Genomic DNA, 15,813 nt, shown 5'->3' on the forward strand with positions numbered 1-15,813 from the left:
GCCGAAGTCCCACCTCTGGGAGGCCTCTCCCGCCGCCGAGGTTTGAACCACCTCTGGTGGCGGCGGGATCGGCGGCGCGAGCGGGCCCCTGGGGTACTGGGGGGTGCGCGGGGCGATCGGACCCCGGGGGGGTGCCCCCACGGTGGCCAGGCCCGCGATCGGGGCCCACAGATCGGCCGGCGGGCCAGTGCCATGGGGGCACTCTTTCTCTTCTGCCGCCGCCATGGCCTACACCATGGCGGAGGCAGAAGAGAATCCCTCAGCGCGCATGCGCCTGTGGTGACGTCAGCGGCAGCTGCCATTGACGTCACCACCGGCGCATGTGCGAACCGGCGAAGGCCTTTCGGCCAGCCCGGGCGGCGGGCGTCAAAGGCCGCTGGTGCCGGTTTTGGCGCCAGTCGGCGTGGTGCCAACCGCTCCGGCGCGGGAATTCCGCACCTTTGGGGAGGCCCGACGCCAGAGTGGTTGGCTTCACTCCGCTACCCCGGGACCCCCCCCCGCCGGGTAGGGGAGAATCCTGCCCCAGAATTCCAAGTCTCTGACCTGTTCTTGCAGCTACCGTATTTATATGGCTGGTTTAGTTAGGTTTCTAGTCAATGCTAATCCTCAGGATGTTGATGGTGGAGGGTTCAGCAATAGTAATGTCACTGAACGTTAAGGGGAGATGGTTATTCTTGTTGTAAATGGTCATTGCCTTGCCCTTATGGTTATGTGTCACAAATGTTACTTGGCACTTAAGCCTGAATGTTGGTCAGGTCTTGCTGATTGCTTTGTTATCTAGAAATATCTGACCACTAATAATTAGCAAACAATCCCACTTCTGGATATTACAATGGGAGGGATGATCATTGATGAAGCAGCTGAAGAATTTTGGGACGAAGACACTGCATGTGTACCGATGCCCTGGGGCTGATATAATTGGCTTCAAATAACCGCAAACATTTTTTGTGCTAGCTATGACTCCAGGCAGTGTAGAGTTCCCGCTCTGATTCCTATTGACATCAACTTTACTCATCCTGCTTCATGCCACACTCAAATATAGCACTGGTGTCAAGAGCAGTCACCCTCAACTTAGCTCTGGAATTCAGCTCTTTTGTCTCAGTTTAATCCAAAACTGTAACAGTTCCGGAACCAAAGTGGGGACTTAATTATCCTAATATAGTCTATGAAAGTGATGGTGTGAAGGGCAAAGCGGGAGAGGAATTCCTGAAATGTGCCATGGACTTGGTAAGGTTTTTCCCCAAAGTCACCGTGAAAAATTTATTTTTATGTGAGTATCCATATTTTACCCTTGGAGTGACTTGAAATAATTTTAATTAAAATAATCCAACAACCACCGTTTATTTCACACTTTTTTTCAGGAATTTACTTAAGGAAAGATAAAATTACTAACGTGCAGGCACAAAGATTAGACACAAATGAAGATAAAACAATACTTGTGCATGTGAATTAAGTTCAGTCTATATTCAGTAGGGAACCTTCCCTCCTCCCTGTAAATCTGATTCTACCAATTACGCTCAATTGTTAAAGGCAACCTCTGGCAATTCGACTATGGAAGCCATTGTAGCTGCAGAGAGGATTCCACAAACTCAACCTTCACTTCAGACAACACAACATCTTAAGTTCAAAACATGTCACGCCTGCACTGAACATAGACTGAACTTAATTGTCTAGCATGAATCTAACTAGAGTTTTACTCCTCTTACACAGAACCACTAAATTAAACCCTATTCAGCCGATACCTCATTTCTAATATTTAACAGTACAGATATAGGTCACTTAAAACTACTTCTGTTTTCCTGACACCTTCTTACCTCCTAAATGAGACCACAATGAACCATAATTGAATTAAAGATTTTTTTTTGTCCTCCCTGAAGCTGACTACGGTCAGATCCACAAATCTGACTGGTGTCTTGGAGCCATTTTGAGAACGGTCTTTAAGGTCAGTCCATGTTTTAAAAATGTGATAGAACATATTGTTTTTAAAGAATTTGCAATATCATAACTGCATGTCACAGCAAATGGGTATGAAAACTTTCCTGACCACTGTGTTCCCAGGCTTATGAGGTTCATAATTACACCGAGAACGGTATAGAATATAGGAACATGGGGCGGAATTCTCCGACCCTCCGGGGGGTCAGAGAATGGCCCGGGGCCGGCATCAATCCCGCCCCCGCCGTGTCCCGAATTCTCCACCACCCGAGATTCGGCGGGGGCGGGCATTGCGCCTCGCTGGTCGGCGGGCCACCCCGCGGCGATTCTCCGGCCCGTGATGGGCCGAAGTCCCGCCGCTGACAGGCCTTTCCCGCCGGCGTGGTTTAAACCACCTCTGGTACCGGCAGGATTGGCGGCGTGGGAGGGCTCCGGGGTCCTGGGGGGGGTGGGGGGGCGATCTGACCCCTGGGGGTGCCCCCACGGTGGCCTGGCCCGCGATCGGGGCCCACCGATCGGCGGGCGGGCCTGCGCTGTGGGGGCACTCTTTTTCTTCTGCCCCGCCATGGCCTTCACCATGGCGGGGGCTGAAGAGACCCCCTCCCCTGCGCATGCGCCAGTATGACGTCAGCAGCCGCTGACCCACCGGCGCATGCACGGACTTCCACCGGCCGGTGAAGGCCTTTCGGCCCCGGCATGCGGAGCGGGAGCCACTCCGGCACGGGCCTAGCCCCTCAATGTGAGGGCTTGGCTCCTAAAGGTGTGGAGAATTCCGCACCTTTGGGGAGGCCCGACGCCGGAGTGGTTCACGCCACTCCGTCCCGCCGGGACCCCCCGCCCCGCCGGGTAGGGGAGAATCCCAACCATGGTGTAGGCCAATTAGATCCTTGAGTCTGTTCGCCGATCAATGGCATCATGGCTGATCTGCATCCCAACTCCATTTCCCCACCTTGCCTCCATATCCCGAATGCTTTGGCTATCAAATGTCTATCAATTATTTCTCAATTATTATTTCCAGCCATTGTGTTAGCCCCCCCCCCCCGTCAATGGCATGGATCCCGGTCGAGTGTGATGGCACTGGACACAGTTCGCAGCTGCCACAGCGGGTTCCCGATCGCTGAGACCACACGTCCCCTGCGCGGTCTGGAACTTGGCCCTTCGGGTCGGAGCATCGCGCGAGGGCCTGCCGATGATGCGCCAATGCCGTTGCAACATCCGAGGGGGCGGAGCATGGCTGACCGGTGTCAAACCAGCTCCGGCCCCGACTTGGCCGTCGGAGTGAATCCCACCCAAGTGCTATTGCACTGCTGTCCACAATTTATATTAACAATTTAGACTTTGGAAGCCAAAACATAATTTCAAGATTTGAATACAGCACAAAATTGGAGGCGGCTAGTCATTACTGAGGAGGACTGGAACTAATTACAAGTCATCAATAAACATGCAGAATGGACATATAATTGACAAATGTATTTCAACACGAATTAGTGGGAGATATTACATTTTGGCATGAAAAATAAAAAGATTGCATATTACCTAGAAAATAAAAATTTTAACGTGTTAGAGAAGCAAAGGTACCTGGCAGTACAAATCACGAGGATGATGGCTAACAAGGTCATAAAAAAGCGAACCAACACTCTGGTTTATTTGTAAAGGGACACATTTAAAAAGTAAAGAAGTTATACTAAACTTGGAAAGAAAAGCAGTCTTGTCTGAGGACAAGAAACTGAAACACACTAGGTGAACCAATTTTTTGAAGATATTCAGCCAGAGTCTGATGGAGTTTTAACAGTAATCCAAACCTGTTCTGTAAACATTAGAACATAAGAACAGAACAACCAGGAGCAGGAGTTGGCCATCTGGCCCTCGAGCCTGCTCCGCCATTCATAGCTGATCTTTTGATAGACTCAGCGCCACTTACCCGCCCACTCACCATAACCCTTAATTGCTTTCCTGTTCAAAAATCTATCTTTGCCTTAAAAACATTCAACAAAGTAACCCCAACTGCTGCACTGGCAGGGAATTCCACAGATTTACAACCCTCTAGGTGAAGATGTTCCTCCTCAACTCAGTCCTAAATCTGCTCCCCCCTTAGTTTGAGGCTATGCCTAGTTCTAGTTTTCCCCACTAGTGGAAACAACCTCCCTGCTACTATCTTAACTATTCCTTTCAGAAGGGCAGCACAGTGGCACAGTGGTTAGCACTGTTGCCTCACGGCGCTGAGGTCCCAGGTTTGATCCTGGCTCTGGGTCACTATCCATGTGGAGTTTGCACACTCTCCCTGTGTTTGCATGGGTTTTGCCCCCACAACCCAAAGATATGGGGGGTGTGAACTGTCCATGCTAAATTGCCCCTTAATTGGAAAAAATGAATTGGGTACTGTGAATTTTTAAAAAACTATTCCGTTCATAATTGTATATGTTTCTGTAAGATCCCCCCTCATTCTTCTAAATTACAATGAGTGTCCCAGTCTACTCAGTCTCTCCTCATAAGCCAATGCTCTCAACTCCGGAATCAACCTAGTGAATCTCCTCTGCACAGAGTGAGTACATCCTTTCTCAAGTAAGGAGACCAAAACTGTACACAATACTCCAAGTGTGGCCTCACCGGCACCCTAGAGAGTTGCTACATAACTTCCCTGTTTTTAAACTCCATCCCTCTAGCTATGAAGGACAAAATTCCATTTGCCTTCCTAATTACCTGCTGCACCTGCAAACCAACGTTTTACAATTCATGCACAAGGACACCCAGATCCCTCTGCACAGTAGATTGCACAATTTGTTTACCATTTAAATAACAGTCCCTTTTGCTGTTATCCCTACCAAAATGGATGACCTCGCATTTACCAACATTGTACACCATCTGCCAGACCCTTACCCACTCACTGAAACTATCTTTATCCCTCTGCAAGCTTCCAGAGTCCTATGCAAATTTTACTCTACCAGTCACCTTAGTGTCATCTGTGAACTCTGACATATTACATTTGGGACCCAACTCCAAATCATCTACGTAAATTGGAAACAATTGCGGTCTCAAAACTGATCCCTCAGGCACACCGCTAGTTAGTCTTCACCAACTAGAATAACACCCACTTATTCCCATTCTTTGCTTTCTGTTAGTTAACCAATCCTCTATCTGCTAATACATTACCCGTAACACCGTGCACCCTTATCTTATGCAACAGCCTTTTGTGCGGCACCTTGTCGAATGCCTTCTGGAAATCCAGATACACCTCCGGTTCCCCGCTGTCCATTATGCTCGTAATGTCCTCAAAGAATTCCAATAAATGTGTTAAAGCAAGTGTTGCTCTATGCCGTGTTGATTTTAAGATGGATTGAAAGTTGTATGTTTCTTTTCTTATTGTTTAATGGGGAATTGAGTAGTAGTGTTTAAGGGGTAAATGTAAGCTGTTCTTTTCGTGTGCGAAGTTAAAGAGTTGAATACAAAATCATAATAAAGTTTTATTTGAAAAATACCAAATCCCTATTTCTTCATGCAATCACTTGTGGAACAAATCATTCTTTCCGCACAGTCTTACAAATAAACTAAAATATTGGGGTTTTGGTCTGGTATCCAAGCCACTGTTGGGGTCTGGTCTGGGATCTTAATAGCCTCTCCGACTCATCTCCATTGGTTACCAGTTCCCTTTAAATTTTTGTTGGGGACTGTTCTCTTGAGTCCTTGGTATCCTCAGATTCCTATCCTGAGTTTTGCTCCTCCTACTGGCTCTAATATAAATCCTGGGCAGTTCAAGCAGGAAATCATCCTGCTGAGAAACCCAGGTGTACATAAGCTGGCCACAGTTAACATTTGACCCCATATGGTGTGACTTTGGCATCCCAAATGCCATGTGTATAGCATTGCCAGAAAATAGGAATATAACAAACAGTCCATTTGGTAAAATGTTCCTTTTTTTTTGTAGACGGTAAAAGGCGTCAGGAGGAAATATAACTGTACTGGTAATGTTGAATGATGATAAGTGACTATGAAAACTGCTTTCTATTCTTCTGACCCAGAGAGGATATTGTTAAGAAATTATCCAGCATTCAGGTAAGCCGAGAGAGCTCAGCTTTAGAAAAATAGAAGGATAAAAATCCATGTCACCACAAAAGCAATAGCTAATTATACTGAACATATAGAAGGACATTGTGATAGGTTTGTAGATAATTGTTCCTGCTTTTTTCCCAATAACTTCTGTCTAATCAACATATATAGTCTGCAACTGGGCTGGTGTTCTCCCACATGCACGTTGCTGTTTGATTTCTTTTTCCCCTAAACCAATTTCCAGGAATTCTCTTGTGCTTCTACTGCGTCAAGCATTAATTGTATTTGAAAACGGTTACAAATTGCTTCATCGCTCCTAAGAAACAATACTGGTTTGGATAAGTGGGCTGCGTTTTTACTTGAACTCTTGTTTGTCCCCGGTTGTACTGTACTTATTTTCAGTTACTCCCAGGAATAAAATATTCTATTCTATACCAATATTGGGGAAGTCTTGTGGCGAAGTGGTTAGTGCCCTTGCCTTTGAGCCAGAAGCTTTGGGTTCAAGTGCCACCCCAAGATCTGATGGCCAAGGAAGGTGAGTTTATAATGTGGACAAACAGGTTGTGTGTGTCAACTTTCAAATACTTCCAAACACAGCAGTGGCTGGCGGTAAAAGTAGGAGAGACTCCTGGTAAGCACGCTTGTTGTGGAGTGGTGCCCCTCCAGCTATAGGCCCCTGGTGGCAGATTAATCCAGGAATTACTAGCTCTGGAAACGGGTGAAAGTCTGCCATAGTGCACCACTAGATGCTGGATGAGAATTGGAATAACATGGATTTCTATGTCCATTGCTCATACTAGACAGTTACTCTCTCGACTTTTCTTTGCTAACGAAGGTTTTAGGAATCATGCTCAACGATTACAGGCCCGGTTGCAGAGTGGTTAGCACTGCTGTCTCACAGCACCAGGGGCCCGGGTTCAATTCCGGCCTCGGATGACTGTCTGTGTGGAGTTTTTACGTTCTCCCAGTGTTTGCGTGGGTTTCCTCCGGGTGCTCCGGTTTCCTACCACAGTCCAAATATGTGCAAATTAGGTGGACAGGTCATGCTAAATTGCCCCTTATTGTCAAAAAAGGTGAGGTGGGTCACAGGGATAGAGTCGGAGCATGGGCCTAGGGAGGGTAGGATACTCTTTCCAAGAGTCCAGCAGACTCGGTGGGCCAAATGGCCTCCTTCTGCCCTGTAGAGATTCTATGATTCTATGACTGGCAGGTACCAGTTTGTGCGCACGTGTTAATCACAAAACCATGAATAAAGAATTGATCCATAGATTTTTTTTTACTGGATTTAATGTGTATGATGCAGTCTCATTCATAAAGGCAAGAGTTACATTGTATGGAGCTCACACCAATTATTGGAGCAGCTTTGCCCAATGTTTGAAGAGTGCATAAAAAGTGGAAGAGTGTGCATACATGAGCAAGATTTGTACTTAAGAAATTGCACAGAAACCACTTTCACAACTTTATAATCAACAATGCAGCACAGATAGGCAAGTTTACAATTTCCTCATTTTGAGAAATGAGAACTCAGTGCGGCAAAGGATAAAAATTACAAGTCTTATGGGGGAATGGGGGATGCTAAGAAGCCACAATAACAGGTCAAAGAGCAGCACGATTTCCTACTGATCTTTTACCTCTGGAAGCAATTATCAAAAGCTCCACTTGGGTGGGTCACATTGCCTTTTGAAGGTATACACAAATTTATTTTATCGCAATGTGTCCTTTGTTGCCAACGCAAAAAAAATTAGAGGTTACTTAGTGCTGGTCAGTGGCAAAATCAATGCTAAGAAACATTTGAACATTAAAACGGCGCAATTGTAAAATAGTCACATCTCACTGCCAGCATTTCACTTTATCTATGCAAGAGCCGTCTTATCATTGTCACCTTAAATTGGAATGGCCAAATTAGGACAGGTGCAACAAAGAAAATAATCAAGGTGCTGACTGTAATCATTCCAGGAGGTGCAGAGTGAAAGGCCAAACTGGTTTACTTTAAACGGAAAATAGAGCCACTACTGCAGCACACAACACAAACATCCCAACCCAGGACTATCAGGAACCAGCAGTCCGGGTCTGGGATCTATATCTAAATCCCGCTAACCAGCTCCAGCTAGATGAGCCTTTCCCTGCTCACCATAGAAACCCGTATTCTACAAAGCCCACACGAAGTTCAATCAGCAATATCCTATGGCCCGCATTGTTGTGTTATGCTGCTTCGTGTAGCATAAGCTGCTTCCTTGATGTATGCTTTGACAAAGGAAGCTCCAGACTATGAAATGAGTTCAACTTGTTTATTGAACTATCAACACAGTTCTTAAATGAGTTTGACTCTCTGCTAATCTAGCTCTAGTAACTCAGTCTATCTTTACCAGCCTGCTCTAAGCCACATGCTGGGTGTGATGCTGTTGATCAACCCTGATGTACTCTCTAGATGTCTGTCTGTGGAAAGAGGCAGAGCATGTGTGCCCTGTCCTTTTTAGACGTGTAATTTCATAGAATTTACAGTGCAGAAGGAGGCCATTCGGCCCATCGAGTCTGCACCGGCTCTTGGAAAGAGCACCCTACCCAAGGTGAACACCTCCACCCTATCCCCATAACCCAGTTACCCCACCCAACACTAAGGACAATTTTGGACACTGAGGGCAATTTATTATGGTCAATCCACCTAACCTGCACATCTTTGGACTGTGGGAGGAAACCGGAGCACCCGGAGGAAACCCACGCACACACGGGGAGGATGTGCAGACTCCGCACAGACAGTGGCCCAAGCCGGAATCGAACTTGGGACCCTGGAGCTGTGAAGCAATTGTGCTATCCACAATGCTACCGTGCTGCCCTTTTTTTATATGGGTTGTGAAGTGCCCACTTGTGGTAATTCCACCTCTGGGTGTCCTGATTTCCCATTGGTTATGTCCTGTTCTAATGACCCATTGGCTGTATATCTGCATGTCATGACATCTCCGGTGCTCCCTCTAGTGGTTACTTAGTTGTAGTGTATTTAGATTAACCCCTTGTGTATATACAGTGATGCATATCACCACACGCGTGAGGGTTATCACACCAACATTACTTCTTCTTTCCGAACTCTGTGTATAGTGGTGAAGCTGTGTCTGCTGTTCACGTCCGAGGATATTTGGAGCAATTTCTGACTGAATTCTACCCACTAGTGCTCAAAAAGAGGTAGGTAGCAGAACCAAAATGGAGCAGCTAACTTACCAATTTTTAGATAGCACGGAAGCTTGGTGGCCTGTGTTTCCATCAGAACCAGGTGAAACCCTTGCGCATGCTTGCAAATGGGAGTGAAGTGATATAATTTGGACAAAGATCCAAAGATGTGCGGGTTAGGTGGATTGGCCAGGCTAAATTGCCCTTAGTGTCCTAAAAAATAACGTTAATGGGGGTTGTTGGGTTGCTGGTATGGGGTGGATACGTGGGCTTGAGTAGGGTGGTCATTGATCGGCACAACATTGGGGGCCGAAGGGCCTGTTCTGTGCTGTACTGTTCTAATTCTAATTCAAATTCACCCACACTGCCATTTTGTCTTTCCCTGCTTGATTACCACCAACCAGTTCCCGGTCCTTCCCAGCAACCGTGCTGACAAATTGGGAGCCGTGCCCCCCCTCTCCCCCCCCCCCCCCCCCCCCCCCCCTCCCTGACGTTAAAGGGATCCTCAGCTGCTGTCAGATAAAACTGGATGGTGCTGGGATACATTTTTCTGTCAGAAGCTTGCGACCTTTCTGATTTGAAGAGCGACGTAGCTCCTTCGGAACAAGGTGCCTACTGCTCCACAGATGCTGCTCTTTACTACACCTGACGAAAAGTACACCTCCCCTTTTAGGCTAAATCGCAGGCCCTTGACAAGTGGCCGGTCAGTTCGATCTCCTGCATCAAATTCAGCAAGCTGCCTAATAGGAGCATGTTTTACCCTGGCAAGCCATTGAATGCATGATAATGATCGATGGCCCCCATAATTGCACGGGTTCCATGCCAACTCTTCCTTGACAACCACTAAACATGCTCCACCTACCCATTTATTGTGCTCAGAAAACAAATTAATCACCCCGCATGCTGTTTCATAAGGACAGGAACATTTTGTAACAAACAACACATTATTCTGCAGCAAAATTAGACCTGTATGAAACTGCTGTTTTCTTTTAAAAGCAAAAAAACCTAGCTGCTGTCAAGGTCATTTGCAAGCTAATTGCTATTGGAAAGATGCTGAGGTCATTTAAAGGGCATTTCCCATTGCTGGATATGTTTCTCTATAGATTGGCAGATACTAATTAATCTCCAGTTCCTCCGTAAAGCCAGAAGAAACCACTAGCAAATAACTGACTTGTTTTAAAAATACTGTAAAAAAGAATTATGACACAAATATTTGACGGATGTGTCTTAACACATGCATGAGAGCATAAGAAATAGTAGCAGGAGTAGGTCATAAAGCCCTGCAAGCCTGCTCCATCATTCAATAAGTTTATGGCTGAACCTTGAGCTGTACTCCACCTTCGCACCTGATCCCCGTGATTTTCATCAATCTCAACCATGAATGACTTGAGCATCCCCAGATGCTGCTTTTGATGGACTGCTCACTGTTTACCGTTTCAATGTTTGGACGCCAAGTGTTGTTCCTACTTTTGTGACCTGGACCGGGGGCTGGCTGGAGAAGGTGACTGGACATTGAGACTACAGGAGGAGCACAGTGGTGACTCACCTAAACTGGGCACCTTGGAGGCCTTAATGACACATCCTTGAAGGCTGTTGGCAGCATCCGTGTAATAATGACTGTTTCTGATTCGGGCTTGGAAGGCCATGTTAATGGCTGGTGTCTTTGTACTGTTGCATGTTGTTGTTTAATGTTTGCTCATATGCTTACTATTGTATTGGTGCTGGGTTTTTTTCTGCTGTCTGGGCTGGTGTCTTCGCTCTGTTTCTGTCCGTTTTTTGTGTTTTCTTTCGGTGCACGCTACTGATGCTGGTGGGGGTGGGGATGTTCTCTCTCCTTCTTCTGTTCCAACCCGTGTCAGCGAGACCATTTCCGGTGAGTTGGGCTGCTCATTTTCAAGCACACGTACTCTGACTGTACACGTACTGAGCGTCCTTCCACCGATGTGGGTCTCTGCGGGGGGAGGGGGCACTGCCTTGCCAGCTGGTGGCCTGTTCTTTCTCTGTCTCCGCATTGGAGTGGCCTGTTCTGGTGGTTGAGCTGATGTGTTTTTCCACTGATGTAGGTCAGCGGGGGGGTGGGGGGGCAGTGTAAGGGTGTTCTGGGGTGCCATGTGTTTGGTGTCCTTGTACTGTTTTCTGTATTTTGATCATGTTATTAAACTAAAATACATCCAAAGATTCACAAGCCTCCGTGTGAAGGAAATTGCTCCCCAATCCTAAATCCTATGAGTATGCCCCCTAGTCAGCCTTGCAGCATTCTGTTGTACAGGAGGTCTTGCATTGATTGGCCCATTCGACTTCTCTAATTCTTCTTAAATTTTGTGCGTTCAAACCAGCGTTTACAGGTCATGTGGCGGCCGCCAGTTTCACAGACCTCCTGCAGACGTTTCACGGACCCCTGCACCTCCGTTTGGGGACCCCTGATCCAGGGAATAGTGGAAGATTGTAAATAATCCATCCATTATCATTATACCAGGTCATTGCAGCCAGGTCTTTTGGAATCCTAGAATGTAAACTAACTAATCCAGGAGATTTATCAGCTTTTAGGTCTATGTGGTGATATGCCCATGTGCTATATCATAATTGGAAGGTGTGCGATCTCCAACCAGCAGGTAGCGGTACAGGCACACCATGCAGTCTCTAGACCAGGGGTGGGCAAACTTTTCCGTGCAAGGGCCACATTCAGAAATTCACAATTTTAAAGGGCCGCATAGTATATTAAGTAAAATAATTACTTCACCCGGTTATGATTCTGGGCGCCTCATATAGAACATAGAACAGTACAGCACAGAACAGGCCCTTCGGCCCTCGATGTTGTGCCGAGCAATGATCACCCTACTCAAGTCAACGTATCCACCCTATACCAGTAAGTAATCCAACAGCCCCCCCCCATTAACCTTGGGGAAAAAGAATTATTTAAAAAAAAAAAAAAATTTTTTAATTTTTTTTTAATGACTTGGTGGGCCACATAAAGACCTTTGGCGGGCCACATGCAGCCCGCAGGCCGTAGTTTGCCCACCCCTGCTCTAGACTAAGATCATATGACCTGTGACTTCGCTATAAAGGGAGACACATCTGGCCATCTTCAGAAGAAGATTGAGAGGGTAATAAGACATACATGTGAATGGTCAGTGCTAGGTGCAGGTTCCAGAGGAGTAGTTAGCAGACTCCATGATAACGTGCTCTGTATCAGATTGCTATCTTACCACACGAGACTCAATAAAAGATTCCGGTTTGGACAAGTCGAAGTGTTTGGTGAGTTCCTTCATGAAGTACAAAGGACCAAACACAACAGTTTAGAAGAGGTTAGTTGGCTTTTACATGTATAAAAATTCTCCATCCTGATTTTAACTTGTGTCAGGAATTGGGTGTGTGGGCCAGTGGTGTGCAGCAAACCATCAAGCCCTCACACAACAATGCCGGTGAGATTGTTACTCTTGGCCCTCACACTGACTCCCGCCAGAAGCTAGAGGAATTCCTTAGCTGGTGAGCAAAGACCTCATGAATGCCACACTGCAAGAAAAGAATAGGACGCTGCACTAGATGGAACAATCAGAAGTCCGTCATTTGGATTTGAAGAGATGGACATAAGGGGATTTATGTTGTATTCAAATCCACGTATATCTTTGCTATAACTTAAAAATCACCTAGCTGCTAAAAAAAACTTTTCAAATATGGTGCTCAACTTTTAGTGGAGCGGTTTGAATTTAATACTCAGCCATGGACATTACTGAAAGATTTCAAATGATGTAATGCAACTTACCTGGAGTCCAAAATCAAACATTGCAAATGTGGTTGCATGAAATTCATTTCTCATTTAATGTTCAGTTTACAACATTTGGTTCTGTGGCACATAACACAATCTTTCGTAATTGATTCTGCTTACATCTCAAACACAGTCTCGTTCTATTATTTGACATGGTTGGCTGAATTACTTCATTTTCTGATGTCTAAAGCATAAGCAGTCACTGCAGTTACAAATGATTACCTTCCAGCTGTTTCGGACGTTTTCAGTTAACAAAGTCAGTGATATTTACCAGAATGAGCTTGCATATTGTAGTTTTTAACATGTATTTGTATTAAAGTTCCATTCAGGTTTAAAGGAAGGCTGAAGTATTCAGTTAAGTGCGAACGCTGTTGCAAAATTGAATAAATCACAGCACTACAAAATGATTATACATCTAAGTATATGACAGCCAGCACCACAAAGAGTTCCAAATTAGCTCCTTCACCTGAACACAATCGCATTTTGATCAGCTACAGAGAGTTCATTATTAACAATTCCACGTCTCTAATAAATTGGAAGACGCTGAATTATATAACAAGATGAAGTCATTGCTTACACAACCAGTTTGTACTCAGATGTTCACCTTGACCCGAGATACACGATCAGAGGTTAATGTTCATTTCTACTGATGGGCACTATTACAAATAGGAGTTAACTCCATATCAATTTACATATGCACACTTTGAACACATAGTGTGACAATGGAATGGTTTCCTGTTAGCCTCTTTTTTAATAACATTTCTCATCTATATCATTCCATGGATAAATTAATGTATAACAGATACCTTGCTTAAAAGCATGAACTGCACATCTAGAGAATAAAAGTATAATTTAAGACGTGTCTAATCAAAACTTTGCATTAAACACGCAATTAATGTATGAATGGAGCAGAAACCAATAGAATATTTTTTTAATTAGATGTCTCACTTGAAAAATAAATATACACGAGGTGTGCAGATAGTTAGGCTGGGCCTCTGGCCAACACAGAGGATCCAGTCACATATCTTACCAAAGTGATGTAGAGATGTACCTTATTCATTCTGTGCAACCCCGAGTGTTGCCTGTCCTTCAGCTGTAGAACTGGCGATCTTTCTAAACATTTGCAAGCAAAAGTCTCTGATTCTGTATGTCTCTGACTCCCTGACAGCTATTAATTCTGTATTAACAACCTGCACTCCTGCACAGACATCTGGACGTTGAACAATATATCAAGAACTCTATTCCTGCTCTCTTCAAATCTCCCTAGAATGCCCTAGAAGCTTGTTAGCATTTTAGTTAATTAGCTCTGAACAAAAGGTAAAATGTGATCAGCTGGGCAAAGCTGAGATACATAAATTCCCATTTTGAGATATTTACAACCTGTCTGAAAATTCCAATAATCCGATACTTCAGTTTTAATGCCACAAGTAATTAAAAGCTGCTCTGAGGTCTGAAGCTATTAGTTTAGACAATTAGTGGCCATTGAAAATGGGCGATTTCAAAAAAAGATCAAAGCAAGTAGGATAATTTAGAGAAGATGTGCAATTACTTGCTGCTTAGAATCACAGTTCTGAATTCTGGGGGGGGGGGATTTCTGAAAGGCAGATTTTTCTTGCCCTATAATTTTGCGACTGTGAAATATGTGCGAGGAATTTGTATCTCAATAGCCTCATTTCAAATAAATTCTAGCTACTGTAAGGAAAAAAATAGATGCCAAGAGTTGATGCTTGGGAAACATAAACAGACTACATTCTTCAACGTGTCACCTTTTTCCACAGCAGAACATTTCAGAGTGCAATAAATACTAAAACTCACATATCTCCAACTCTGCAGAGAATTTTATATCACATAACCGCATACTAATGCAAAAAATATGCAAATAGTACCACTCACAACCTAGAAAAAAAATAGGCTCGATTAAAATGCAACTACACAGGGATTACCATGCGGTGAGCTTTCACTCAATAACAATCCCAATAAGTCTTTTTTTAAACTGACAAGCATGTAACATTAATACCGCTAGACTGCAAGTACTATTTGCATAAAAAAAGATCAAGGAAGGATCTCTTAAACTAACCATTACAAGTCAGGAGGAGCCCAGATTCCTTGCAGTGAGCTTGTAGAGTTCCCTTCGGTTTTCCCAGGTTTGAAGCAGAAGCCTGTAGTCTCCAGTGCAGAGGGTAAGATGCCAGAATATAGGAATGTATTAGCTCAAACAAAGGATTATCTTTCTCAGTCTGCAATTCTCTTCAGTTTCTTGAACCAATCTGTCTGCAGGCTACAGTAGCAATGCTGATTATCACACTTCTGTGAGCAAGGACAAAGCACTGTGCATGCTGCAAGTTTTCCCTTCTCCTTAATTACTTCAATTCAGCCCAATGCCTGACAACAATATTAAGTATATCAGGGTCCACAGAAGGTTCCTCCTGGAGGCAAGCACTCTTTCTTCCCTGCTACACAGTGTAAATGCCCTTCACCCCAGGGAGAATGAATACAACCAACACAATCTGAATTCTAAGTGCACTGAATTTGGATAGCAAATGGCAGCATACATTTAGTGAACCTTAGGCTCATTTCATCAGATTGACAGGTAAGAATGCAACTTGGCCAAACAGTCCTCAGCAGTTCTCGAATATAAAACAGGGAGGATCTGAATTTCCAATATTTAAAAAACAAATCATCAAAAAAAAACTCACAGTTGAGCATTCGACGGAACAGAATATAAACACTTGATTTTCAAAGAAAGTCACATACCTTTGAGGTGGCCTTGTACAAATCAAAGAATTTATTTTAATTTTGAAGATGATGCGGCTAACATCAATCAGACTTGCATGTTGTATGATTTCAAATCTGAATGTATAACTTCATGAAATGACACTTAGATGCCTGGTGCCACTAAAGCCCCCTTA

General features: G+C 44.6%; 1 protein-coding gene across 4 annotated transcripts in view; it reads right to left on the minus strand.

Moving 5' to 3' along the window:
• Nucleotides 1-15,413, minus strand: part of rbfox1 (RNA binding fox-1 homolog 1) — a 2,164,526-nt gene extending 2,149,113 nt beyond the window's left edge. Inside the window, exon 1 of one of the 4 annotated variants that reach the window (XM_038821058.1) lies at nt 14,982-15,413. In XM_038821058.1, the coding sequence (XP_038676986.1) occupies nt 14,982-14,984 (3 nt within the window). In that variant the 5' untranslated portion in view covers nt 14,985-15,413. The remainder of the gene's footprint in view (nt 1-14,981) is intronic. The other 3 variants (XM_038821062.1, XM_038821067.1, XM_038821069.1) reach the window with 3 other exon arrangements.
• Nucleotides 15,414-15,813: the final 400 nt, after the last annotated feature.

This window comes from Scyliorhinus canicula, chromosome 15 (assembly GCF_902713615.1).
Source record: "Scyliorhinus canicula chromosome 15, sScyCan1.1, whole genome shotgun sequence".
Taxonomy (NCBI): Eukaryota; Metazoa; Chordata; class Chondrichthyes; order Carcharhiniformes; family Scyliorhinidae; genus Scyliorhinus; species Scyliorhinus canicula.